We start from the raw sequence: 26,433 nt of genomic DNA, 5'->3' as shown, positions 1-26,433 counted from the left end.
CATGCTTTGAATCTCTGACTTCTACCAGCCAGAGAAAAGTCTCTGCTTTTAAAGAGCACTCGTTGTTAGATTAAACCTGGTGGGATAATCTCCCTTTTGCCATACAACATAAATAATCCTGGGAATGGCATCTCATCCTAATTCACATGCTCTACCCATACTCAAAGGGGAGATGATTATATAAGAGAGAGAGCAGTCACTGGGAGTCAGTCTTAGAATTCTGCTTACCATAACATGCCATACTTTTTCAATTCTTTTAATCCATTTGTACCTTTATATCAAAAGAGGGGTTTCTTATAGACAGTACATAGTTAGGTCTTATTTCTTATCCAATCTCTACCTCTAATTAGGGGTATTTACATTTAATGTGATTATTAATAGAGAAGAGTTTGAATCTACCACGTTGCTAATTTGTTTTGTATGTTCCATTTGCTAATTTTTTCTACTTAAAAATTTTTTAAACATTGATGTTTCTCCTCATTATGCATATTTTTCTGCTTCTTTGCCTACCAGGTAATATATTGTTAGATCCAAGACATTATAAATTTTATCCTGTTGGATGCTGAATATTTCTGAATTTCTCTAAGTACTCTTGCATTTTGTTCTAAGATATAAAGTTTGATGCTTTCAGGATAAAAGGACAGGACGATTAATTTTGCCCTATTACAGTGGCAAAACTGTTCGCAGTATACTCCATGAATTATAAGGCTTCCCACTCTGTTATGAACACTTTATTCTTGGTCCTATATGAGCCCCAATGATTGTTCCCTCTAATTCTTTTGGGCGCTTCTTTCGTTGGCCTTGGGTACCCCCTTCACATACATGAGCTAATCAATACTCAGTTGGAGATATGAGAGAGACTCTGTATATCTCTAGGTCTCTGTCTCTTTTTGCTGGTCATTCCTATCTGGTACTCTAAACTGAAAACTCTGGTGGCCTGGGTCTCCCTGAATCCCAAACTCTTTCCTCAACTGGGGGGGAGTGCCAGGCTCTACATGGGTTTCCTCTTCTGTGCCTTGTTTTGAAAACTGGTATCAATGCAGTAAGCTGAGGCAATCATAGGGCTTACCACATTTGTTTCCTATATCTCAAGGATCACTGTTCTTTGCTGCCTGGTATCCAATGTTTTGAGAACCACTGATTTATATATTTTGTCAAGGTTTTAGTTTGCTCAGGTGGAAGAGTAAATCTAGTCCCTGTTACTCCATCTTGGCCAGAAATGGAAGCTCTGGTACTTGTGTTTTATACCCTTTAAATGTAATGAGAGGTACAGAAAACTGGTAAGTAGCAAGGGTTGGAGAAGATTGATGCAAAAATCCAAGAATGTAAACATTTACTAGTGCTCCCCAACTAAATAAAGAATCATGTGTCCATTAGGAATAATGTAGCACTATAGTGCTTTAAGATAGTGCTTTCTAACTTACATTCTTCATTTAAAGATGTGAATAATAAACATTTCTTACATAATAAATGAAAACAATCTGTCATAATACACAGTAATAACTAATTATGATAGAATAATCTGAGTTCATTAGGTCAAATCTATTATACAAAGAAATTTTTTTTTTTAACATTTATTCATTTTTTTGAGAGACAGAGCATGAGCAGGGGAGGGACAGAGAGAGAGAGAGAGAGAGAGAGAGAGAGAGAGAATCCGAAGCAGGCTCCAGGCTCTGAGCTGTCAGCACAAAGCTTGACACGGGGCTCGAACTCATGAACTGCGAGATCATGACCTGAGCTGAGTTTAACCAACTGAGTCCCAAAGAAATTTCTAATATATCTATTTACATTAACATTTTCCAAATTACGTACATTTACTATAACATATTCAAATGAACACATTTACAACCTAACTGAAGAAAAGAAATAATGACCTTTGAGAAGTCCAGAGTTATCAATGGGTCCAGGATATACATTTTGATCTCCCATCTGGTATTTGTCCCAGCTGTCAAAGCCAACATATTTTTTCCACTGTTTGAACCAGCGACTATCGACTAGGTACCTAAAAAAGAAAAGAAATCAGTAAAGGAACTATAGGAACAGCAAAGAAGCTATTTTTGATACTTCATTTTATACTACAGTATATGCCTACTTCAAAGGATTATTGAGAATAACTGTAACGTGACTCAGTATCTGGAAAAAGAATATTTCATTTGTGTAAACTGTTATTTCTACTGTTCTATAAATATCTACTATTTGAGGACAAGTATTGACATACATGTTAAAAAAAATCCTTAACGGTACCCCTTAAAAAATGCAGTAACTATTCAATAAAATATTTGACAATTGAACCAATTCAAATGGTAATCTTAAGAATCAATCAAAACAAACTTTAAAATATAACATGGTAAACTATAAAGAAACATGAAAATGGTTCTTCTGCAAAAAACTTACAAATACAGTATGTTAATTTTATATATTTTACTCTATGTTTTTGGGGATAAGGAAATGGATTATTAAAAGTTTGCAAGATCGATTATAATAACTATAATAACACCTTTTTTAAAACTATAAAAACAATTAGTTTCTTCACTAACAAAGTTAATAACAATAATACTGTCTCCATCTGTTTTTCATACAGTAGTAAAATCTGCTGGGGCAAGCAGAATTGTTTTTCTTTTTCTTTTTTCTTTTTTGGTGGTTTCCAAAGTGTGGTACCCAAGCACTATAAGCTTTACTTTATTGAAACTGTATTCATCTTATTTTCAAATATCTAGAATTGGCTTCTCATCAGATGGCCAGTGACAGAAGAAGTCAAATAATGGTGTTCTAGCAAAGAAAATATAAAAAAAATCATAAGCGTAAAAAAGTTTACAAATTAATTCTGATTATTTTATATCTACTATGAAATACTGCTTTGCCATGGACTCATAATTATTTTAAATTCTTTACCAGAAATATTTTCCCCACACTTAACTAGGTTTAATCACAAACAAAATCAGGAGTAAAGGTCAACAAGATGTTTAAAGCCCACATGTGTACTAACACAGGTAGCCAAGTTTATTTGGAGACCATCATTATTATGTATCTGTGCTTACCACATGCAGCACTAAGTGTAGGAATGAAATCCTACAGTTATATCTGAAAATATCTGAAGCAAATTCCTAGAGAATATTCATCAGCAGTTTAATTCCCTAAAAATGGGTTTTGTAGAATTATCTATACACTAGTACCCCAAACCTATAGTCAGAACTATGTAACAGAAAGTCCTCAAACTGCAGAACTTGAGACTTATGTGGAGAAAAAGTTCAGAGACTAAGTCCTAAGAAAACCCTGTCTCTAAAATAAATAGATTAGCAATAACTTTACATGTTAAATAATAAAGAAAATTATACTTAATTGTACCTCATTCACTAAACATCTTTTAGAGTGTCTCCTATATCTAAATAAAATTATTCAGATGTTTCACTTGCTTTCTTTGCAAATTAATGTCACACTAAATGGCCTTTCCTCTGTTTCATCTATTTTTTTTAATCATTGTGCCAATTTCATAGTATCTTTATTACTTTAATCTTAATCTTTATTTTTTTAGGGCAAGTTCCCTCAGCTTGCTGATTTTGCAAATTGCCTAAACTAACCTTGGCCATTTGCTCCTCCACATGAATTTTAGAGTCAGTTTACCAAGTTCCACAAAAACTATGATTAAGATTTTGATTGGAATCACACTGAATTTACAGATTAACAGTAATACTATAAATAACAAGCGATTTATAAAACTTACATTAAAACTACTTGGGAAATACTACCAAATTCTATTTATATTTAAAAGATACTTCTAAAAGATGGCATTTTACCTGCCAAAGTATTTAATAAATCCTTTACTGTTATAGTGTAAGTTTGTACTGGGTAGTATTCATCTCATCTTTTGCCATAATATTTCTAGTTCAACTCTCAGATCATGAAGTGACTACTTTCTGTATAATACTACTACTGTAAGAGGATACTCTCCCATTTGATGGATATTTATCTGCTTTCAACACTACTTTCAATTAAAAAGTCCACCATATTTCTATTATAGGCTACCTATATCTTATTTGTGGAATTTTGTGGTAATGAAAGATGAAGGAAATGTAGGAAAAAACAGGAACATCTATTATAGAAATAATATGTAGACTTCTCCACTCTGGAAAAGAGTAAGAAGGTTCCTCAAAAAATTAAAAATAGAAGAACACTACAACCCAGCAATTGCACTACCGGGTATTTATCCAAGGGATACAGGTGTGCTGTTTCAAAGGGGCACATGTACCCCAATGTTCATAGCAGTGCTACTGACAATAGCCAAAGTATGGAAAGAGCCCAAATGTTCATCGATGGATGAGTGGATAAAGAAGATGTGCGTGTGTGTGTGTGTGTATTTATATATATATACACATACATACTTTCTTGTATACACACATACATACATACAATTGAGTATTACTTGGCAATCAAAAAGAATGAAATCTTGCCATCTGCAACTATGTGGATGGAACTGGAGGGTATTATGCTGAGTGAAATTAGTCAGAGAAAGACAAATATCATATGACTTCACTCATATGAGGACTTTAAGAGACAAAACAGATGAACATAAGGGAAGGGACGCAAAAATAATATAAAAACAGGGAGGAGGACAAAACGTTAAGAGCCTCTTAAATATAAACAACAGAGGGTTGCTGGAGGGGTTGTGGGAGGGGGGATGGGCCAATAAGGGGCATTAAGGAATCTACTCCTGAAATCACTGTTGTACTATATGCTAACTCACTTGGATGTAAATTAAAAAATTAATTAATTAAAAAAAAAGGAGGGCACTTATTGGGATGAGCACGGGGTATTAAATGTAAGTGATGAATCACTAAATTCTGTTCCTGAAACCATTATTACACTATATGTTAACTTGGATTTAAAGAAATTGAAAAAAATAAATAGTTCAAAATTTAAAAAAAGTATGTAGACTTCTCAAGTATACTCAAGAAAGATAATAGTATTAGATGAAGTTGACAACTAAAAAAAAAAATATTTCAAGACATATACATAGATTTGTTATACTATAAAAACTTAACCCCTAATCTGCGTATCTGCCAAAATGTAAGACTCCTCAATGTGAACTGATAAAAGCCTACAACAGAATCAGTACCTCTCAACGATTACAAATAAGTGAACAAAGACAGGACTTAGACATTCTCAACAGCACTCATTTTTCTTTTTTTTTTTTTTTAATTTTTTAATGTTTATTTATTTTTGAGAGAGAGAGGAAGAGCATGAGCAGGGGAGGGGCAGAGAAAGGAAGAGACACAGAATTTGAAGCAGGGTCCAGGCTCTGAGTTGTCAGCACAGAGCCCGACATGGGGCTCTAACTCACCAGTCTTGAGATCATGACCTGAGCTGAAGTTGGATGCTTAACTGACTGAGCCACCCAGGTGCCTTTCTCAACAGCACTCTTTTTTTTTTTTTTTTTTTTTTTTTTGGGACAGAGAGAGACAGAGCATGAACAGGGGAGGGGCAGAGAGAGAGGGAGACACAGAATTGGAAACAGGCTCCAGGCTCTGAGCCATCAGCCCAGAGCCCGACGTGGGGCTCGAACTCCCGGACTGCGAGATCGTGACCTGGCTGAAGTCGGACGCCTAACCGACTGCGCCACCCAGGCGCCCCTCAACAGCACTCTTAATCCTTGGTGTGCTATTAGGATCCAGATGGACCAATTTCAGTTTCTGAGGATTTTTTTTTTTTGAATAGCTAGAACCATTTGTAAAGATTGATTTTTTCATGACTTTTATTCTTAGACCGCTAAGAAAGAATAAAACTCATGAAATAATAATCTTTATAAACTGTTATAACTTTGATTTTAAGATGAAGTCTAAAATCCTTAACATTGCCTACTAGGGCTTGCCTGATCTATCTACTCCTGCCTACCTATCTAGTCTCAACTGGTACTAATTTTCTTTGTGCTGAGATCTAACTACAAGAACTTTCTTTCAGTTGCTAGATACTCCATTTTTTGCCTTACAGCTCCATCTGCCTAGAATATTCTCCTATTGCTCCCAACATCTATTTAGTTCCTATCATCTTTCAGATACTCTACATGTCACTTTCTCAGGGAATCCTTCCATAAGCCTTTCCCATTTCCTCTCAGTTTAGATTAGGAAAAACAAGATGGCAATATCAGCCTACTAGTTATCAAGACTCTTTATTAAGTTAAAGAAATTACTTTTAATAACAAAATAATTAACATTTGAGCTTTATTCTTGGGCCAGGTGCATATTTCTAAGCACTTTAATATATTCGTTCATTTATTCCTTTAACTACCCAATAATGTAGGTACTATTATAATTTCATAGGCACACAGAAATAACTTGCCCAAGGTTACAAAGTTAGTGCCAGATCTGTGGGTAAAAAATGTGATCATGGCATAGAAAGAAGCAAAGACACCAATGAAAACAGCACAAAGAAACAAGAATTGGACTCATGTGTATGTGGAACTATGATATATGCCAAAACATGATTATGAATAGTGGGGAAAGATCCGGTTAAATGTGTGGGGGAAAAAATTAGAGCTCTACCTCACATATGCAGTCTGTTCTACTCTAATGTTTGTTTTGAAAACTTGAAAATGTTAAATGTATTTATATACTAAACATGATTAATATATTTGAGGACAATAGCACAAATTTCAGTATATGTGAAAGCACTACTTTAATACACAAGCAGGGCTGGGACTAGGGTAAGGCAGGTAAGATGCCTAGAAACCCTAATAGGAAGCTTTTTCAATTCTGCCCCATAAATGCCTAGACTGCTTTACCATAGTCCTAACACTTAAACACACACAAGGTGACGTAGAAAACTACTCAGCTGCACTGAACGGCTTAGGAATGCACAAAGCACACACACTTCAAACCTTCATGTGTGTTATGAGTCACATTTGCCACATCTGCTGTTAAAACTTCTTGGCAGATTCCAGGGGCGCCTGGCTGGCTCAGTTGGAAGAATATGTGACTCTTGATCTCAGGGTCGTGAGTTCTAGCCCCATGTTGGGTGTAGAGATTACTTAAATAAATAAAATTAAAAAACAAAAACAAAAAATCCCACAACTTCTTGGCAGGTTTCAGAAAACTTTCCTTTCAACTCTCCACAATAACTCACAAGCTGCAACCCTTTAAATCCTACTTCCGCAAGTCAACTTCATCATTTTCAAAAGAAAAATGTCATATTTATTATGGTAGTTCTATATTTCTTAACAATTTAACGTATGTAAAACTGTGCTATCACTTTTATTATATATATATATTTTTAACTTTAACGTTTATTTATTATTGAGAGACAGAGCATGAGCAGGGAATGGGCAGAGAGTTCGGGAGACACAGAATCCAAAGCAGGCTCCAGGCTCTGAGCTGTCAGCACAGAGCCCAACATGGGGCTTGAACCCACAAACCGTGAGATCATAACCTGAGCTGAAGTCGGACTCTCAACCAACTGAGCCACCCAGGCGCACCTATTATGTTTTTTAATGTGTCACTGACAAAAATTTTATGAGTGCTGTGTCCCAGACCCATTTTTCCCATATGCTGTGTTTTTTATTGCATGATTTTACATATTACACAGTGATTTTTAGGAACACATGCCGTGTTACAACAGAACTAACTGTACAAAAATAAGTTATAGTTGGATTAAAAATGTAAATGTGAAAGTAAAAGTATAAAAAAAAAGATAGGAGAAATACCTCATTACCTTAGAATATAGAAGAGTTAAGACAAAAAGCAAAAAAAGACTGATAAACTTGCCAAGGTTAAAATGAAAAGCTACCATTCAACAACAAAGACACCATTAAGTAAAGAGATAACATACAGACTGGGGAAGATACTTATACTCCACATAACCGACCAAGGATTACAATACATGAAAAAGTCTTTCAAGTTAGTAAATAAAAAAAATTCTTTTAACAGAAAAAGGGAAAAAAAAAGCAACTCACAGAAGAGAAAGTCATAATGGCCTCTATACATATGAGAAGATACTCAATTTCATCAGCAATGGAAAAAAAAAAAGAAACTAACACCATACCATATTGTTCTGAACCATATCATGAAGCTGGTGAACACAAGCATGTGCACATGTGTCAACAATATTAAGTTGTGGAGAACATGTAGGGTAACAGGAACTTGTATACTGCCACAGGGGAGTAAACTAGAACCTGCTAATTCCTTCCAACTAGTTTGGATGGTAGTTTGGCAATATCTACTAAAGATGAAGATGTATATACCACACGATCATGTATTGTCATTACTAAGTTTTACCCTACAGAAACTCTGGCACATATTTACAAAAATACAACTGTAAGAATATATACTGCAGCATAATTTGTCAAGAATGAAAAAGGGGGAAAAAACCTAATATCCACTTTTCATACCAAATGTATTACACAAGAATTCTAATGAAAAATACAATTACATGTATTAATAAGGATAAATCTCAAAACTACAATGTTGAACCAAAAAAATAAGACACACGTAACATAACACAAATACATAAAGATAACAGATATGCACACACAGAGCAACTACAGAAAACTTAAAAACATGCCACAAACAGTACATACTATTTAATGATCCATTCATATATTAAAATATATACATAAGATAATTTTAATAATTATAAAACTAAATAAAATATAGAATTTAAAGTAATAACAATAACCTAATTCAGGACAGTGGCTCCCTCTGACAAGGGAGGGAAGGGGATGGGACTAGGGAAACATACACAGGGACATTGAACTGTTTCTATAATGTTTTACTTACTTGCTTATTTATTTATTTTTAAAGTTTATTTATTTTGAAAGAGAGAGCATGTGCATCAACAAGTGGGGGAGGAGTAGAGAGAATCCCAGGCAGGCTCTGCACTGAGGGTGCAGAGCTCAATGCGGGCCTCGACCTCACAAAAGAAGCTGAAGTCAGATGCTTAACCAACTGAGCCACCTGGGTGCCCAATGTTTTATTTTTTTAAACTAAGAGATGTGTACACAAGTGTTTTGTTATATTTTCCTTTATACTCTTCTGTCTTCCTGAAATAGGACATTAAACATGGCTAATATTTTCTATTTAAGATAGAATAACAGTTTATATATACAGTATACATATACACACACAAAAATGGAGTCAAATGTATAGACTGAATAATTTTGAGGTCAAAACTGGTAAGAGTTAAGTGACAGTCAATAAATGAAAAGACATTTCCACCACAAAAATAAGAAAACTATAAATACAACTTGTTTTTTTTTTTAAATTGGGATAGAAATATGTACAACAAAATGTATAAAATGCAGTTTGTTTTACTATTTATTTTTGAAATTGTAGGTTTATGTTATCTCTTATACTAATCTCATATCTTATATGATCTTTTCCAAATAGATAAATTCACATTTGAATTTTAATTAAAAGTTTACATAAGTTTTGGAGAATTTTCTTTGGAAAAAGCATGATTTACTTATTTCTAAATTTATCAAATTATGCTTCTGACACATATTAATGTATTCATTCTCAAGAAATTATTTCCTTTGGTAACTAGAGCAACCAGTAAGTAAGCCAGAAAAGCAGAAATGATTGGGTGATATCTCAAAAGAAAAGAAAAGCACATAAAATATAGAAAGTACAGATTATAACCCTTGATATCTGGGAAGATGATATAAGCAAAACAATCGAAAATCCTAAAATTGACACATATACTGATTTTAAGCTGGTTTAAGTTTTAGTACGAAGTATTACTTTATAGATTTGCAACCATCTAAAATTCATCTAAATACCAATCTACAAATATCCAGAGTCCAAAGTGTAGAAGGGTAATAATAAATTGCTTTGTGATGAATGCACTAATTTAAGTTTCTTGCACAACAGACTCTATACCTTATAGATGAGACCAAAGGTGAAATCTATAGAGTCCTTTTTTAATAATCTGAAGACATCTGGCTGTGCTCCCATATAAAATGCCATGAGGAACATGCACCAAAATATGATCAAAATCACTTTATTTATGATTGAGGCCTCTGGCTGTAGCTTAATCACTACCATTTCCCTCTGTTTCAGTGGGTTACAAGGAACGTCATCATGAGTGTCTCACCCTTGCACTACCCATGATTCTCCACACTAGTACGCTAATATGAAAATATTTTTATCATTATGTTAATATTATCTGGGTTCAAAAATTAGTAAAGAAAATCTCGTGGAGATTAAAGATCTATGGTCTTCAGTCTCTCAAATCCTTCAGAGATAACCCACAATCCTCCAGCATATCTTCAGATAGCCTTCTCTATTTCCAAAAATTTCAACTTTGCCAGTCTAACTCTCTCATCCATTAGGCTGAACAGACAATCTTGCTTCCCTACTTTCTGAGGAAGTTAGATGCCTCTACTTTCTGTCCAACTCTCTCGCTTCACATCTTAATCTTATCTGATTCTGTTACAGTTTGGTGAAGGATGTAACCCTCTTTAAATCCAAGGTAATTATTTTTGATCCTAAGCTTTGGATTTAATTTCCTTCTGCCTTGTTGGAGACTTACCCCATTAAGAACCCCTACTCTCTTGTTTCTCCTTGTATCTTATCTTTTTTTTTTTTTCCCACTCAGCATGTAAAAAGGGCCAATTCTTTCACCCTTTTCCCCCACATCACCTCCCAACTTTTACACTCATTTCCTTCTGTATCTACTTCCATTCTTCTGATTTGTCCTTGCAATCAAGCTTAAGTTTCTACTCCTCAATCCTCACTTACTCTTCACCCTTGTACACGAAGTCTTCCTACCCCAAAGAGCCCTCAAAAAGTTTCTTAAAGGGGCGCCTGGGTGGCGCAGTCGGTTAAGCGTCCGACTTCAGCCAGGTCACGATCTCGCACTCCGTGAGTTCGAGCCCCGCGTCAGGCTCTGGGCTGATGGCTCAGAGCCTGGAGCCTGTTTCCGATTCTGTGTCTCCCTGTCTCTCTGCCCCTCCCCCGTTCATGCTCTGTCTCTCTCTGTCCCAAAAATAAATAAACGTTGAAAAAAAAAATTAAAAAAAAAAGTTTCTTAAAAATTCAAAGGATTCATAGTATTATGTACCTTATCAAGCCTTTCTAAAGTTAAACTATGTGAGGGGCACCTAGGTGGCTCAGTCAGTTAAGCTTCTGACTTTGGCTCAGGTCATGATCTCACGATTTGTGAGTTCGAGCCCTACGTTGGGCTCTGTGCTGACAGCTTAGAGTCTGGAGCCTGCTTTGGATTCTGTCTCGCCTTCTCAAAAATAAGCAAAAAAAATTTTAAGTTAAACTATGTGATATTACCTTTTGTTTTTTGCAACTTTCGCTTCCTCTGCTCAAATGTTACTACTTCACAGAGTTGCTAATTTCTTCTTCACTCACTGTTCATACTCTCCAATGATATTGTACTTCATACCAATGATTCCAAAATCTGCATCCCAGGGCCAGTCCTCACATCCTTAAATCATATTTCCAATTCCTACTAGTCCATGTCAACTTGGTTTTTTCATACATTTCAACGTCCAGTCATTAATCATTTTCACACCTTCATGTTTACTCCTTCACTAAGGGTCCTTTAATAAATGTCATCAATAATTTAATTTTCCAAGCCAGAAACCAGAATACTACCCTGTATTCCTCCTTTCCTTACCCCATAACATCTAGTAACCAAGTAACTTCAGAAAAGTACCTTATTTCTGTACCTCCCCTCCCCTATCATTTTTGAGTGGCATAGATTATTGCAATAGCTGCCCAACCTGTCTTTCCACTTTAAGTTTACTGCTTCCAATTTCCCTTCCATTCTGCTGCCACAGACATTTTAAAGACACAAATATGATCATGTTGCTCATTGCTTAAATCAGAATTCTACCACATAACAAAATATAAAAGCCTTATATTTATAAAAAGTTTTGTATAAAGTGCTTTCATGTTAGTTTATAGTTAGAGTAACCTTTCCTTTCTTTTTTTATTTAGTTGATGGGGAAACCAAAACTCAGAAAATGTGACTTACTAATGAAATACAACTCTACTTGCATACATGAGTAATGGAAGGCCTGTTTTCATTAAGCACTCTAGTTTTCAGACTCTAAAGTTCGATGCTTTTTTTTAATACATTAAACTTGATTACAAGTCCCATTTAATAAAGACCTAAAGACGTATTACATGCTTAGTAAAACCACGTACCATTCCCCTCTTTACGAAACAGTAAGCGTTCTCCTAAAAACTGAAATAGTAGAGGGACATCATAATGTTATTACCAAGCTATAAATAAAAAGTGAAATACTTATTCAAAAGGCATAGTTTAACAACTATTAGCCATTTTACGTATGAAGAAAATAAGTATTTTCAAAGTGGGGCATCTTTGGTAAATGTTAGATCTTAGCCTATCAAGAATTTAGTAGAAAAAGCCTGAGTGTTCACACTACGCCTATATGAGAGTCACACTTTCATGTCAATTAAGGCTACACAAAAAGTGAACACCATCTTTCTTTTAGGAGGTTTTCCAGAATGGTAGGTGAATACTAAATCATGGGTGAATTTTTTTTTCACATCTAATCTCAATTTGTTTTCATGCTTAGTTTTGCTTACAAATCTTCCTACCTCCTGAAATCAGACTGGAATATATATAATTTCTAAATTTAGAAGAGAGAAAGAACTAGGCTATAGAGGGTATTATGTTAGGTGAAATAAGTCAGACTAAGAAAGACAAATACGGTATGATGTCACTTACATGTGGAATCTAAAAAACAAAACATGAATTAAAAAACAAACAAAATGCAGAATCAGACATATAAATTCAGAGAATAAAGTGATGGTTGCCAGAGGGAAGTACTAAGATTAATTCTCTCATTTAATGACATACTATTGATAATATCTGGAGGTTGTGTGATGAGGAAAATGGGTGAAGGTAAGTGGGAGATACAGGCTTCCAGTTACGGAATAAATAAATCCTGGGAATAAAAGGTACAGCAGAGGGAATATAGTCAATAACATCACAATAGTGTTGTATGGTGACAGATGTTAGCCACACTTGTGGTAAGCAGAGCATCATGTATAGAGTTGTCAACCATACTCGAAAGAAAAAGGACTAGTCCAAAATCTTCTAACATTACTTGCTGTGAGATCTTAAAGAGGTTAGTGCTAAAACCTTTAGATTGTTCAACTTAGAAATGGCAATTCATTTATTCACTCAATAAATACTGAACGTCTACTACATATATACTATTCCATATTGAATAGATAGCTAGCAAAATAGCCAAGGTCCCTATATTCACAGAATTCAGAGTCCAGTGGAGGACACTAATTAAGTAATTAACACATGTAGTAAAATACTATAAGTGCTGTGAAGGGAAAGTACTGGAAATTATGAAAATATATAAGGGCTCCCTATTCAGATCAAAGGAAAGCCTCTTTGAAAAAGTAACATTTTAGCATATGAATAGAAGTTATTTCAGAAAGAGTAAGAAAAACAGCTATCTAGACAAGAGGAACAGCATGTGCTAGGACCAGAACTTTGGGAGTCTGGTATGTTGGAGGAACTGACTAAATGATGTTGGAGTTTATAAGGGGGTGGGGAGAGAAATGCTAGTCAAGGCTAGAGATGTAGAATGCACTCAGACTGTACAATGCCTTTAGGGTAATAATAAGGATTTTATCCTAAGTGTAACAGAAAGCCGCTGTAAGATTTTTAGCAGGGAAAAGATATGATCTGATTTACATTTCATGAAGACCACTGGAAATACCTCACAAGATTACTGGGAGGATCAAATACAAATCAAATCTTTAGTGAGTAAAAAACTTACATAAGCTATAAGTACTTCAAAAAGGTCTATATTATATCGTGCTAAATATCTGAATGCGTCAAGAAAAACAAATTGTATTGTGGTCTGGACGGAATAGGTTTCAGTGGCTCCAAAGTAGCCGGGTCAGTTTTAGGACCCAAAATAAAGTTAATTTTAAGACAGTCGTCAAATGCTGAAAACCTACTATAAGAACTAAAATGGCCAAGTTTCTTTCTTCTTCTTCTTATTTCTTTTTTTGGTGGTGGCAGGGTAAAGACAGAATTCTAAAAGTTGTTTAGTGTTTTTATGCATGCTGGAAGCAAATTTAAGGAAAGATATATAGGGGCCAATAAATGAGAAATAGTCTTAGACACAAAGAAGTTTAAAAGCAGTATGGGGCAATGAGGGAATCTCAATAGCTGCATTTAGGAAATCATAGAGCTAATGAATGCATAGTTCTTTCTTTTCTTTTCTCCATTAGTATGTTTATACTTACAACTTTTAGATAAGCAGTTCCTCTTTGTCTAATACTGACATAAATATGTCATTTATTTTCTAAAAAACCCACCTTTTTCTCTGCAACGTATACATAAAATAGTAATTCTTTTACCACTTAGAAAATACACAAATATTTCAGCCTAATTCAACGTAGCACACAATTTCAGAAAAAAACATGTATAACTATTTATGCAGAATTAGCAGAATAAACAATTCTCAATGCTAATTCACTCTAAGATTCATTCTCTAATTTAATGATATACTATTTAGATTACATTTACATAGCAAGAACATAAAACCATTTTTAAGACTAAAGGAGGTATCGATAATATCTAGCATTTTAAGCCATTATAAACCAGATAATGTACAGGCTTTTTAAAAAAGTACCAAACTATAACTCAGGATTTCGTTGTTTCAGTTAAACTTAACCAAAGAAAGCGATGAAGTCCTTTCAAATAAAACAATGGCTTGATTAATCTCTTTATATCTTCATTTTAAATTTCAAGCATGTCCAACCGATTTTCTGCTTTGCACATTAAACTCATCAGTTAGCAAGAACTAATTTTTATGACCTCTTTTTACATCTAAACTAAGATTAAAAAAGGAACTCAGGAAGGAGGCCAAGTAAAATTGTGAAAGTGAAAAGAAAACCCAGAGAATGGAAGAAAATTTTGCAAATCATTTCTCTAATGAGGGATTTGTATCTATAACACATAAATTCTCAAAACTCAGTAATACAAAGACAAATAATCTAATTTAAAAATGGGCAAAGGATCTAGATAAACATTTTGCCAAAGAAGGTATACAAATGGTCAATATCCATATGAAAAGATGTGCAACATCATTAATCATTAGGAAAATGCAAATCAAAACTACAATGAGATACCACTTTATATCCACTAAGATGGCTGTAATCAAAAAAAGACATTAACAAGTGCTGACAATGATGTGGAAAAATTGGAACCCTCATATACTGCTGATGGCAATGTAAAATACGGCATCCACTTTGGAAAAGAGCCTGTCAGTTCCTCAAAAATTAAACATAGACACCCAGCAATTCCACTTCTAGGTCTATACTCAAGAGAAATCAGTTATATCTACCCGAAAACTTGCACATGAACGTTCACAGCAGGATTACTCTTAAGAGTCAAAAATATGAACAACTCAAATTTCATCAACTGATGAAGGAATAAGTTCAATGTGGTATATTATCTATACGATGGAATACTATTCAGTAATAAAAGGAAATGAAGTACTAATACTTCACGGAAGAAGCCAGACACAAATATCACGTATATGATTCCAAAATATCCAAAACAGGCAAATCTATAGAACAAAAAGCACATTAGTAGCTGCCTAGAGCAGGGGGATTTGAGGAGAAACGGGGGGAAGAAGGGAGCTGCTAATAGTTACAGAGGATTTGGGGAGGGGTGATATTCCAATACTAATTAAGGTAATGGTTGCACAATTCTAAGAGAATACTGAAACCCAGTAAAATGTAAGTTTTAAGTGGGCAAACTGTATGATATGTGAATTACATCACAATAAAGCTGTTATTTACTATTAAAAAACGTTTTTAATTTTTTTTTTTTTTTTGAGAAAGAGAGAGTGCAAGTGGTGAAGGGGCTGAGAGAGAGGGAGACACAGAACTGGAAGCATGCTCCAGGTTCTGAGCTGCCAGGAGAGAGCCCAACATGGGCTTGAACTCACGAACCATGAGATCATGACCAGAGCCAAAGTTGGATGCTCAATGGACTGAGCCAACAAGGCACCCGTTTCTTTCTTTTTTCTTTTCTTTTTTCTTTCTTTCTTTCTTTCTTTCTTTCTTTCTTTCTTTCTTTCTTTCTTTCTTTCTTTCTTTCTTTCTTAGAGTGGAAGGGTCATATATGTGGATAGGATTATTAGGGATGATTCTACAGAAATTGGTGCTGAGCTAGGTTTTGAAGAAAGTCAATGTCAAGAATTAGTAAAATGTACTTGAAACAATATGAATGATGTGTAAAGCCCTATGATGCAGAAATCAGTAAGTAATTTGCAGGAAATGGGAAACACCATCAGTACCAAAGCAGAGCTATGTAAGTTAGAAATGAGACTGCTAAGAGACTAGAAAGCTAAACCAAGGAGAGAGCCACAGAATATCCTACAGGTTCCTCAGATGGAAAACAGATGAAAGTGCTATTTTGATATGATAAAGCTATCACTTCCTGATTTTAAAACTTCAAAGTATTCTTCTTTCAAAAAGCTGCTTCCAAAATATGAGTATATGGCTCAGTTTTAAATGAGCATCATGCACTCAGTTTAAAATGTGGGCTTTCGAGTTGACTATCTAGCTTGGGAATCTTTGCTCTACCACTGATCCAAGTGTGACTATGTACATATAACTCTGTACCTCAGTTTCTCTATCTGCAAAATGAGAACAGGTATAAAGCTCTTAACACGGTAAATGAGTGATAATTTTTGTAACCATCACCATAACTGTATGATACATGTAACTATTCAGTTGTACTTCTCCAGAGAATTAAGCTTCTACAGCTTGAAACCCATTCAAATTTATGAATATAAATTTTCCATCTATATCAAACATAAATCTCCTGTGATTAAACTGTTAAACTTGGTCAATCTTTTTAAACATAGTTAAATAATATAAAACAACCCAAATCTTCATATTTCTTTTACTATGATCATTTCACCTCATCATTTTTAATCTTTTTTTTTTGTAACATTTTACTCAAGGAACTTTATGCTCTTTTGACTCGGGTAATTAATTTGGTCTTTAATGCTCCAGGTTTTGATTTAACTGGCTCTCTAAAATTTAGAATAGCCTGAGCCACTCTTGGACTTGCTTGTGAAAGTCTTTGACTTCTTTCACGAAGGAGGTCCTTTCTATGGCTGCTTCTGCTACATGATTTTTCCTAACAGTAAGGAATTATCACATTACTATTTGGGTCTTCTCAAAACTAAAAGGAGAGAAGGGACAGCTAGCTCTCCTCCTCAGGGAGAAGAAAAGGTAGTCATTACCCTCCTTTTCAGGGGGAGGGCTATAAAGAAACCATGCAGAATCTTACTGACGGAAGTAGTAAAAAGTGTTGTAGGCATAACCAAATACAGGTTAATCATACAAAGGTTTTCTGCCTCCTATTAAAATCTCACCTTCTTTTCTTCTTTTTGAAAAAAAATTTTTTTTTCCAACGTTTATTTATTTTTGGGACAGAGAGAGACAGAGCATGAACGGGGGAGGGGCAGAGAGAGAGGGAGACACAGAATCGGAAACAGGCTCCAGGCTCTGAGCCATCAGCCCAGAGCCTGACGCGGGGCTCGAACTCACGGAACGCGAGATCGTGACCTGGCTGAAGTCGGACGCTTAACCAACTGCGCCACCCAGGCGCCCCTTTTTCCTTCTTTTTGAAGAGTTACTCTTCATTAGGCCTTCAGATACGTCATTTAAACTGTATCCAACACTGAGGTTACTTACTACCAGTCTTATTCTATGTTTCTTTAGTAGTTAGTGACTTCTGTGTAAACTGGATGATAAAACTGAAAGGAGCTCCTTCCTTTCCCTTGTTTAAAGAATAGATGGGAAAAGAGTGTGGAGAGATGACTTCGATGGAAAAAATATAAGATATGGAGTATGAATTGCAGTGGAAACTAGGGAAATGAAAATAAAAGGCACAAACTGCACTGAGTCAAGAAGAAAAACAACTGTTTTAGTAACTGTTGAAAAACTCTATAAAGGAGCTAAGGAGGAATAATGATTTAATGAAATACTATTTGCAATATATTTGAGTAGTGACAGCATGAGGACATTCCTAATACTAAAGAGATATTGATAATACCTAGTATTTAAATTATAAACCAGGTATTTAAACCAGCTCTGAACTCTTCAAAGCATCTATAAAACAAGGTAAATAAGAAAACTTACTCTAAGTATAAAGCATTTACAACAGTGAACGACACAGTGTTAGCATTCAATAAATGTTCACTAGTGGTGGCATTACCACCTGTGAACCACATGCAAATCAATTGATTTCTCTGAGCTCAGTTTCCTTACCTATAAGAAAGGAATATAAATACATACTTGATCCTTATTTTAAGGACTAAATCAGATAATGCAAGTAAACACCTTCATTGGTTGTTCTTAACCTTCCCATTATCTCCTTGTTAATATGTCTGATGGCTTCAATTCACTTTTATCAATAATCATGGCTTATTAATGAAGTGATTCTCAAAGTGAGGAATAGAAAAATCACATTAAACTCATATAATAAAATGGATATATCTAATGACTAATATGGCAAAACTGATTGTTCTCTTTGCAGTAATGCTACTTGAACCATCAGTTTTCAGGAAGATGTTAAAGAGGTATCAATATTTTCACTGTCTTAATTCAAAAGTCTTTTGACTTTGAAAATTCATGAAGAGTTGTTTTTGAAAAACAAAATCACTTGGTAAACATGGAACATAAAATACCAAACTTTCATATTTGCATTTCTGGGCTGGGCTGTTCCTATGGATTCATAGTCCAAAAAGGGATCCTTATGTGTTTGTGGTTTACTATAAGCCAACACTTTTAAAATACAGGCAAGGTAACTAAAACAAAAATATCCTACAAGTTCTTCCTGTCTGCTTGATGTGTTATTTCTGTAAAACTGTATGAGAAGGAACCATACAGCCTCTAATAAAATGTTACAATTACTGATAAACAATTTAAATTCAAAGTTTCAACAATAAATCATCTCAATTTCTTTATTTTAAATAAACTTCTGGATCAAAATAACATTTATTCTACATACCGAGTTAATCACCCATTAAACTTTAAATGAATTAAATTTTCAATTTCCAGGAGAAAGACATTACAATTTTTGTAAATACTACATATCTAAACTGAACAGTCGGAAAAGACAAGTTGGCAATAAAATGGTAGAATTCTGCTACTAAATATAAAATAGATTCCATTTAAAAAGAAAACATGTCCTTTTTTTTTTTTTTTTTTTTTCCTTTTTAAAGTGGGACATTTTAAAATGCATCTTCAAAATAAGAGGCAGTATAGTACAGTGATTTTAGGGCCTGAATTAAAGCCCCAGACCACTTGGGTTTAAATCCCAAACTGAAAGGTATTATGCTGAATGAAATAAGTCAGCCAGAGAAGGACAGATATCATATGCTTTTACTCATATGTGGATCTTGAGAACTTTAACAAAAGACCATGGGGGAGAGGAAAGGGGGAAAAATAGTTACAGAGAGGGAGGGAGGCAAACCACAAGAGACTCTTAAATACAGAGAACAAACTGAGGGTGGATGGGGGTGGGGGAGAGGGAAAGTGGGTGATGGGCACTGAGGTGGGCACTTGTTGGGATGAGCACTGGGTGTTGTATATAAGCCAATTTGACAATAAATTATATTTAAAAAAACAAACCCCAAATATATCTCTATGTGAATACTCTGAGCCTAAGATTCCTACAGCACTTTCACATTCTAGTGCCCTAGAATCGTAGCAGAGTAAACAAGTTAACATATGTAAGTACTTAAAACAGTACCTAGCAGGTGGTTTTTAAATGTAATATAGGGGCACCTGGGTAGCTCAATCAGTTAAGCAACCGATTTCAGCTCTGGTCATGATCTCACAGTTAGTGGGTTTGAGCTCTGTGTTGGGATCTGTGCGGACAGCTCAGAGCCTGGAGTCTGTTTCTGGTTCTCTCTGCCCCTCCCCCACTTGTGCTCTGTCTCTCTCTTTCAAAAATAAACATTAAAAAATTTTTTTAAAAATGTAGGGGCACCTGGGTGGCGCAGTCGGTTAAGCATCCGACTTCAGCCAGGTCACGATCTCGCGGTCCCTGAGTTCGAGCCCCGCGTAGGGCTCTGGGCTGATGGCTCAGAGCCTGGAGCCTGTTTCCGATTCTGTGTCTCCCTCTCTCTCTGCCCCTCCCCCGTTCATGCTCTGTCTCTCTCTGTCCCAAAAATAAATAAACGTTGAAAAAAAATGTAATATTATACATCGTGGCCTGACACTAATTTCTTATTATACTTATGTACAAGCAAGATTAATACTTGTCACAAAACTATTTTGTAAAAAGAACATTTAATATTTTACATGTGCTAATGGGGCAAAAAGGATAGGATTTTGGGGGAAAAGCCTAAATGTCACTAAACAGATAAATGAAATCACTGACTAAAAAGCTCTGGATCTTCCTGGCAAATAAGGTACATTAATTTTGGACTAAGAACTTAGAAGTGATTTAAAAACTTATAAGAAGGCTTAAATTAGGAAAAATTCCCTTTCTGGATTTTAAGCAACCAAAATGTAAAAAATATGCTTTAATAATGTCACTATTTCTGCCCTTATTTTCACCAATTTCCCAACACTAAAAAAACAGTTTTGCTTTCTGGTTTCATTTCCTGAAAATGATGTGACATATACCCTAATTTAGTGGTTAACACTTTGGCACAACTAAAATTAACATTTACAGTAATAGTAATGAAAAGAAAATTTTAGCAAGCATGTAGTAAACAATCTGGAGGTTACACTGATTAATAGTGCTCTTCTACATTATAAACTGATTTGTCATTTTTTTTTTTTAATTTTTTTTTTCAACGTTTATTTATTTTTGGGACAGAGAGAGACAGAGCATGAACGGGGGAGGGGCAGAGAGAGAGGGAGACACAGAATCGGAAACAGGCTCCAGGCTCTGAGCCATCAGCCCAGAGCCTGATGCGGGGCTCGAACTCAGGGACCGCGAGATCGTGACCTGGCTGAAGTCGGACGCTTAACCGACTGCGCCACCCAGGCGCCCCAAACTGATTTGTCATTTTAAGGTATTTTCTGTCAGTGTCAAAGTTTCAGAAACATAAGAGACCATATAAAATAAAGCCTCAAAGATTTCTAAGTAAAAATTTCTAACTAAAACTGAATGTCTCCTAATGTGAAAACCTTGATCTGATGGGCCACTCCTTGCCACTGTATTTAAACAAAAATATCATACATATCATGTGCAATGACTCCAAATACAAATTAAAGTTACTCTCTGAAGTATCTTAAACCTACTATAGTTATTAGGGTGTATACAAGAGTGACACACAGGGACACCTGGGTGGCTCAGGTGGTGACTCCTAATTTAGGCTCAGGTCATGATCCCAGTGTCCTGGGATCAAGCCCTGAGTCATGCTCCATGCCTGCTAAAGATTCTCTATCTCCCCCTCCTACCCTCTCTCCCCTGGCTTGCCCACGCTCTCTCTCATTAAAGTAAAATAAAAAAAATGACGCAAAATTTATATTTGTAAGTTAGCTATGCATTACCATAGACTGTACACAAAAGTTAAAATCACACATAAAAATTAGTGAAAACGACTGGTAGAGAAATAAAATTTCATAAAAATGGGGAAATAATGCGATGATTTTGATGATATGTAGTTATCTGTTTATTTACTTATATCTCCAAAGAGAGTAGTCCATAACCCACAAATTGTCTTAGTAAGTCATTTATTTAACTACCTATCCCCCTTGAATAGGTTCCTTTATCCCTAATATACTTAACATGTAACATACTTTAAACAAAATTTCCTCTTCTCTCCATGTCATGAGAAGCCACCAAGTATTTGAAGGTTATCTTTCATTCAATCTAAACAATTTTAGCTTCTTTATCCTTAGTTCTATAGTTACTAAATTCTAACAACCTTGTTCATGGTTTTCTGAATATCTCCTTTGAGCTAAAATACAGATTAAGAAATAGCATTATAAGACCACTTCTTTATTCCTTCTAATGCAGATCAGTGTCACTTTTATACCTCACTTTTTTAAGAGGTATAATTCTGCATCAATTTTGAGTTGTCACTATAAAATCTAGTATCAAAGTTATAAAATTTGTTCTTCCTCATTTCAGACTTGTGCAACTTATTTTTATCTATAGAAAGTCAGTCTGCAGATTAAAAAAATCATTCACTATTTACAAATAAACAGAAACTCTAGTTTTCAAGCAGAATCAAATCTGTACCCCTGCTTAAGTGTTAGTTACCGAGAAGACTACTATGAAACCCGTCCTTATCCAAAAGTGCTCACAAACTACTTAATGAAATTTATTCATTTTAATTCCCTTGACCGTAACATCAAACATTAGTATTAAACTTTTAAGAATAAACTTATGGTAAATCTTCCATTTTTTCTCATTAACCCAGTTTTTCCAAGATGGTTCCACACATATATGAAGACAACGTTCCATCTACATATAATCCATTTCAGTTATAAAATACCAGACTGGATTTGCCCCAATAAGCAAAAATGACTAATCTAAAGATCTTTTAAAAAGACATTAAAAAGAAATAACTTTTTAACGAGTTAAAAATAAGTTTGAAAGAGTCCCAAAAACATGAGCCCAAGTAACAACTAAATTATTAAATATCTTTACCAGTTCTGTAATTATGTGTACATAATCAAATTTGTACTTACCAAATTATTCTCCTTAAAGCTCTGAATCAAACTGAATCTGAACTATTTCCTTTTTTGACAGGTTTCACCTAGTTGCAAATTAACTGCCTTACATATAAACCAAACTGGTTTTTGCAAATCCCCAGTACTATCCTGTTCCTGCATTCTTTTTCCCTTTAACTAAGGAGGGTAATGAATTTGAGAATAAAATTTTTCACATTCTGCTGTTACCTAAAAATACGGGCATCAGTTTCCTTTTCTTTAAAATGAAAGCTTTGAAAAGACGCAAATTTTGGACTTCCCGTATTCTTTTAGATCTTTAAAATGTTTTATAATAACTTTGCCAAAAAGCAAAAATACTTTTATTTGAGAAACATTAAACTTTAAAAAGTTTAATGCCCACAATACACATACTGTTCCTATCACCCTATGGTGTCAACACCACCAATTATTACTCAGTATACCAAAAACACACATTAAAGAGAAGTAATAGCCACATGAATAAGAGGCATATTTAAATTTTAGATTTCTATTTCATGGAAGTCCACATTTATCTTCCTATGAGGTGGTAATTGGCTAGGTGAATCAAGAATTTTTAAGCGTAGGAAGCAAGAATTACCTTCAATAATCCACAGACTAAGGTAAACTTGTGTCTCAGGAAATACCCAATTTCCACACAAGAATAAACATGTTACAAGCACTCCAATATGAACAATAATGACGATTAAATCATCCAAACAGCGTATTTTCTGTTGTACTGCAACAAGTGTATGTTTACACCCTCAGGGATTTTTATCATATAAGCACAGAATGTAGCTTCACAAAGTAGGAAAATAGTACCAAGACTTAGATCAAAGTACTAAAATTCAAGTCCCAAGACTGCCATCTACTAGCTTAACTTGAAAATGTCCTAATACTACAGCATTTTATTAGAAGTAAATGGCGGTGACAAGAAAGTAACTAAAATTTAATGCTATCGCATAAACATAATATTTCAGAGCATTTCATTGAATCAGGACAAAAACCCCATAATGACATTATTATTGCCTATTTTTCATAGATGAAGATACTGAGGTACAACGATTTAAATTAACTTTCCTCAAAGTCACACCACAGGTTAAGTGGTGAAAACAGTGACCTAACTAGGTCTAAATCTTATGTTCCTTCCAATAAGTCATAGAGGAGGTGAAAAAACACTCTAAATTATATACCAGCGATATGGTGACAATGGGACACGAAAATAATGGTTACCACTGTGAAGGGGAACATCATCCTTCTTAATAAACAGAGCACTTGCTCTTCACGCTACACATTCCCGTATCTAAGTTATTCTGAACGCCACTTGCAATGGCCGACAAGTATTAGAATGTATACACACTTCCTTCAGTTGTTTTAAGGATATCCTTCGGTATTTCATAAGTCTGACTATTAGCAAGCGACTTAAGCCTCAAGTGGACTTATCTACTTTTTGCAGGCCTGCGTTATCCTTCAAACGAGGAGAGGGCTGCGCTTCTAAGAGAAATGCTGCCGGTTTCCACCAAGCCTCCCCGAAAGCACAAGACCACGTGGTACTCCTCATTAGCCTAAGGATCTGTACTCCTATCCCTCCTTTTGACAAGGACCTGGAAACTAGGGTTTCTTTCTCTTAAGTGGCGCCCTGACACATGCCACCTGTGTAGTAGGAACCGCAAACATCCTGCAGCCCGCCTCCCGGAAGAATACGAGCAACAGAATAACGAGGAACTTGAATGCCGACAATGCCGGGAAAAGGAAACGACTGGAGGAGGAAAGAGGGTGAGCTCTTGATCAGCCGCGGGACCTAGACCTGTCAAAAATTCGGAGACTTACGCCGAAGGACTGTAACCTATCATTCGGGAAGGCCTGAGGTGGGAGCGGCACTACGGAAGGAAGGAGGACGGAAAGGAAAAGAACTGAGTGAGTCGCCGTCGCCGCTCCTCGCACACCTCTCAGCGCGCCCCGACAAGCCACGAACCCTGGCCCTCATCTCGGGTCCAATCTTTGCCCCAGCATTTCGGGAGCAGCCCAATTCTTGCTGCCCAGCGCGGCGGCCGCCGGACCTGCCCGCACCTGTCACTAGCAAAAGACACCGGCCCGCAGTTCCCGCCCAGTTCTCCCCCATCCTCCCGCAACCACGGCCACCTCAACGCCTTTCTCTCACCAGGTGTCCCCTTTCCGGAGGGAGGTTTTGAGCAGCGTCGCGATGTCAGACCGCTGGATGTCCAGATCCGCCGCTCCGCCTTCCGCCATCTTCTTCCACTAGCGGTAGCGGAGGCGGCAGCGACGGCGGCGGCACGCCCCAGAGCATTGTGGGAATGGCGTCCCGCGGCCCCGCCCAGTCGGCAGGTCGAAACCAAAAGAGACGTAATGGGGGGAGGCACCTCGGGACAAGAGTTGGTCCCGGGGGCGGACCGAGTGCGCCGCCGTGGTCTGCTGCCCCCCATCGGCCCCCGCCCGTTCAGCATCTCGTCTTGGCCTCCTGTGGCCCGGGACCGCCAGGTTTTATGTCTTGTCTGTGGGACCCTGGGTCCTCTGTCTCTAGAGCGGTGCCACCGCCCCGTCCATCCTCGACTTCTGCCTTCCCCTCCCTCTTTCTCACAGACGGCTGAAAACCCTTATTTGCGCATTCAATCACGCTGGAGGGTGGGGTGGGGCGGGGGGCGTGGGGACGGCTAAGATACGGCAGGCAGAGAATTTTAACCATTCTGAGACACCAGTCTTTAGGTTGCTAGTCGCAGAACCTAAGCTCGGTGAAGTTTGGCCCAAACAAAGAGCAATCCGAAACCGAACACTTGGCCTCGATGCCCTTCTTGGACTCCTTCCTGCCCTCCTACTCCTGTTGTAGGTGGAAACCTTTTATAGGCTCTTTGTGACGCCTCCCCAGGCACACCCAGACGCCAAACTGCAGTGAAAAACATGTTCCGATTCCTCGGTGAACAGGGTGTGAAATATGTATCAAATAATGCCAGATACTACAGAAGAAGAAAACGTGCAAGAAAGCCTGTATCTCCGATGTTATAAAGTAACATTTTCTTGACCACACCTTCCCAATGTGTGTATATCTGAAATATGTAGTAATAGCAGCTTTAATTATAGCCAATTATGTTACAAATGGGGAAATCGAGTATCAAAAATCAAATGCCAAGGTCACACGGTAAGTGGACAGGTAAGTTCATAACCGAGGTTCCAAGGCCCACGTGCTATCTGTCCACTAGAGCACACTGATTACCTCTTTTGAAATCCCGACCTGAAATATAAACTGAGCTGCACTGGGTTCGTGTGTGTGTGTGTGTGTGTGTGTGTGTGTGTGTATTTTAAACCTCTGAACACCTAGTGGCTAGCATAGTGCTACCTAACATGTAAGAACCACCTAAATATTTGTTTCAAATGAATTGTGGCAAAACTGCTTGAGTGTTTCCAAGCATGAGGTCCAGAAATTTGACTTTAGGATAATGTAAATGATCTGAAAAGTCTAGAAGATGGATAAGAATTCCTGCATGATCTCCCCTTTCCCATTCTTAATGTCTGCCCTAACTCATTTGGTGGGAATATAATAAAGATGAATGCAGTTATGCTCATAAGAAGTACTGAGCCCTTCCAAATTAACGTAGTGTATACTGGAATTATGATGTGTGTGTATCAGCATCATGATTGCTTATTTTCTTTATAATACTATGTTGCATTATCATGGCATCCTTGATTTGAGAGTCTTCAGACTTTGAAGCTTCCAGTTACTGCTATTTCTTATATTATT

At 36.2% G+C, this 26,433-nt stretch overlaps 1 protein-coding gene across 3 annotated transcripts in view; it reads right to left on the bottom strand.

Annotated features, from left to right (window-relative positions):
* The window catches only part of USP15 (ubiquitin specific peptidase 15), a 119,581-nt gene extending 94,592 nt beyond the window's left edge, over window positions 1–24,989 (bottom strand). For 2 of the 3 annotated variants that reach the window (XM_030323094.1, XM_030323095.1), the window contains exons 1-2: window positions 24,841–24,969; window positions 1,875–2,002 (exon numbers count right to left, since the gene is read on the bottom strand). In XM_030323094.1, coding sequence (XP_030178954.1) covers window positions 1,875–2,002; window positions 24,841–24,929 — 217 coding nt within the window. In that variant the 5' untranslated portion in view covers window positions 24,930–24,969. Of the gene's footprint in view, window positions 1–1,874; window positions 2,003–24,840 lie in introns of all 3 variants that reach the window. The other variant, XR_003970435.1, reaches the window with a different exon arrangement.
* Window positions 24,990–26,433: the final 1,444 nt, after the last annotated feature.

Source organism: Lynx canadensis, chromosome B4 (genome assembly GCF_007474595.2).
Source record: "Lynx canadensis isolate LIC74 chromosome B4, mLynCan4.pri.v2, whole genome shotgun sequence".
Classification (NCBI taxonomy): domain Eukaryota; kingdom Metazoa; phylum Chordata; class Mammalia; order Carnivora; family Felidae; genus Lynx; species Lynx canadensis.
Note: the sequence above shows the minus strand (reverse complement) of the source record. Positions and strands in the feature narration are given on the sequence as shown.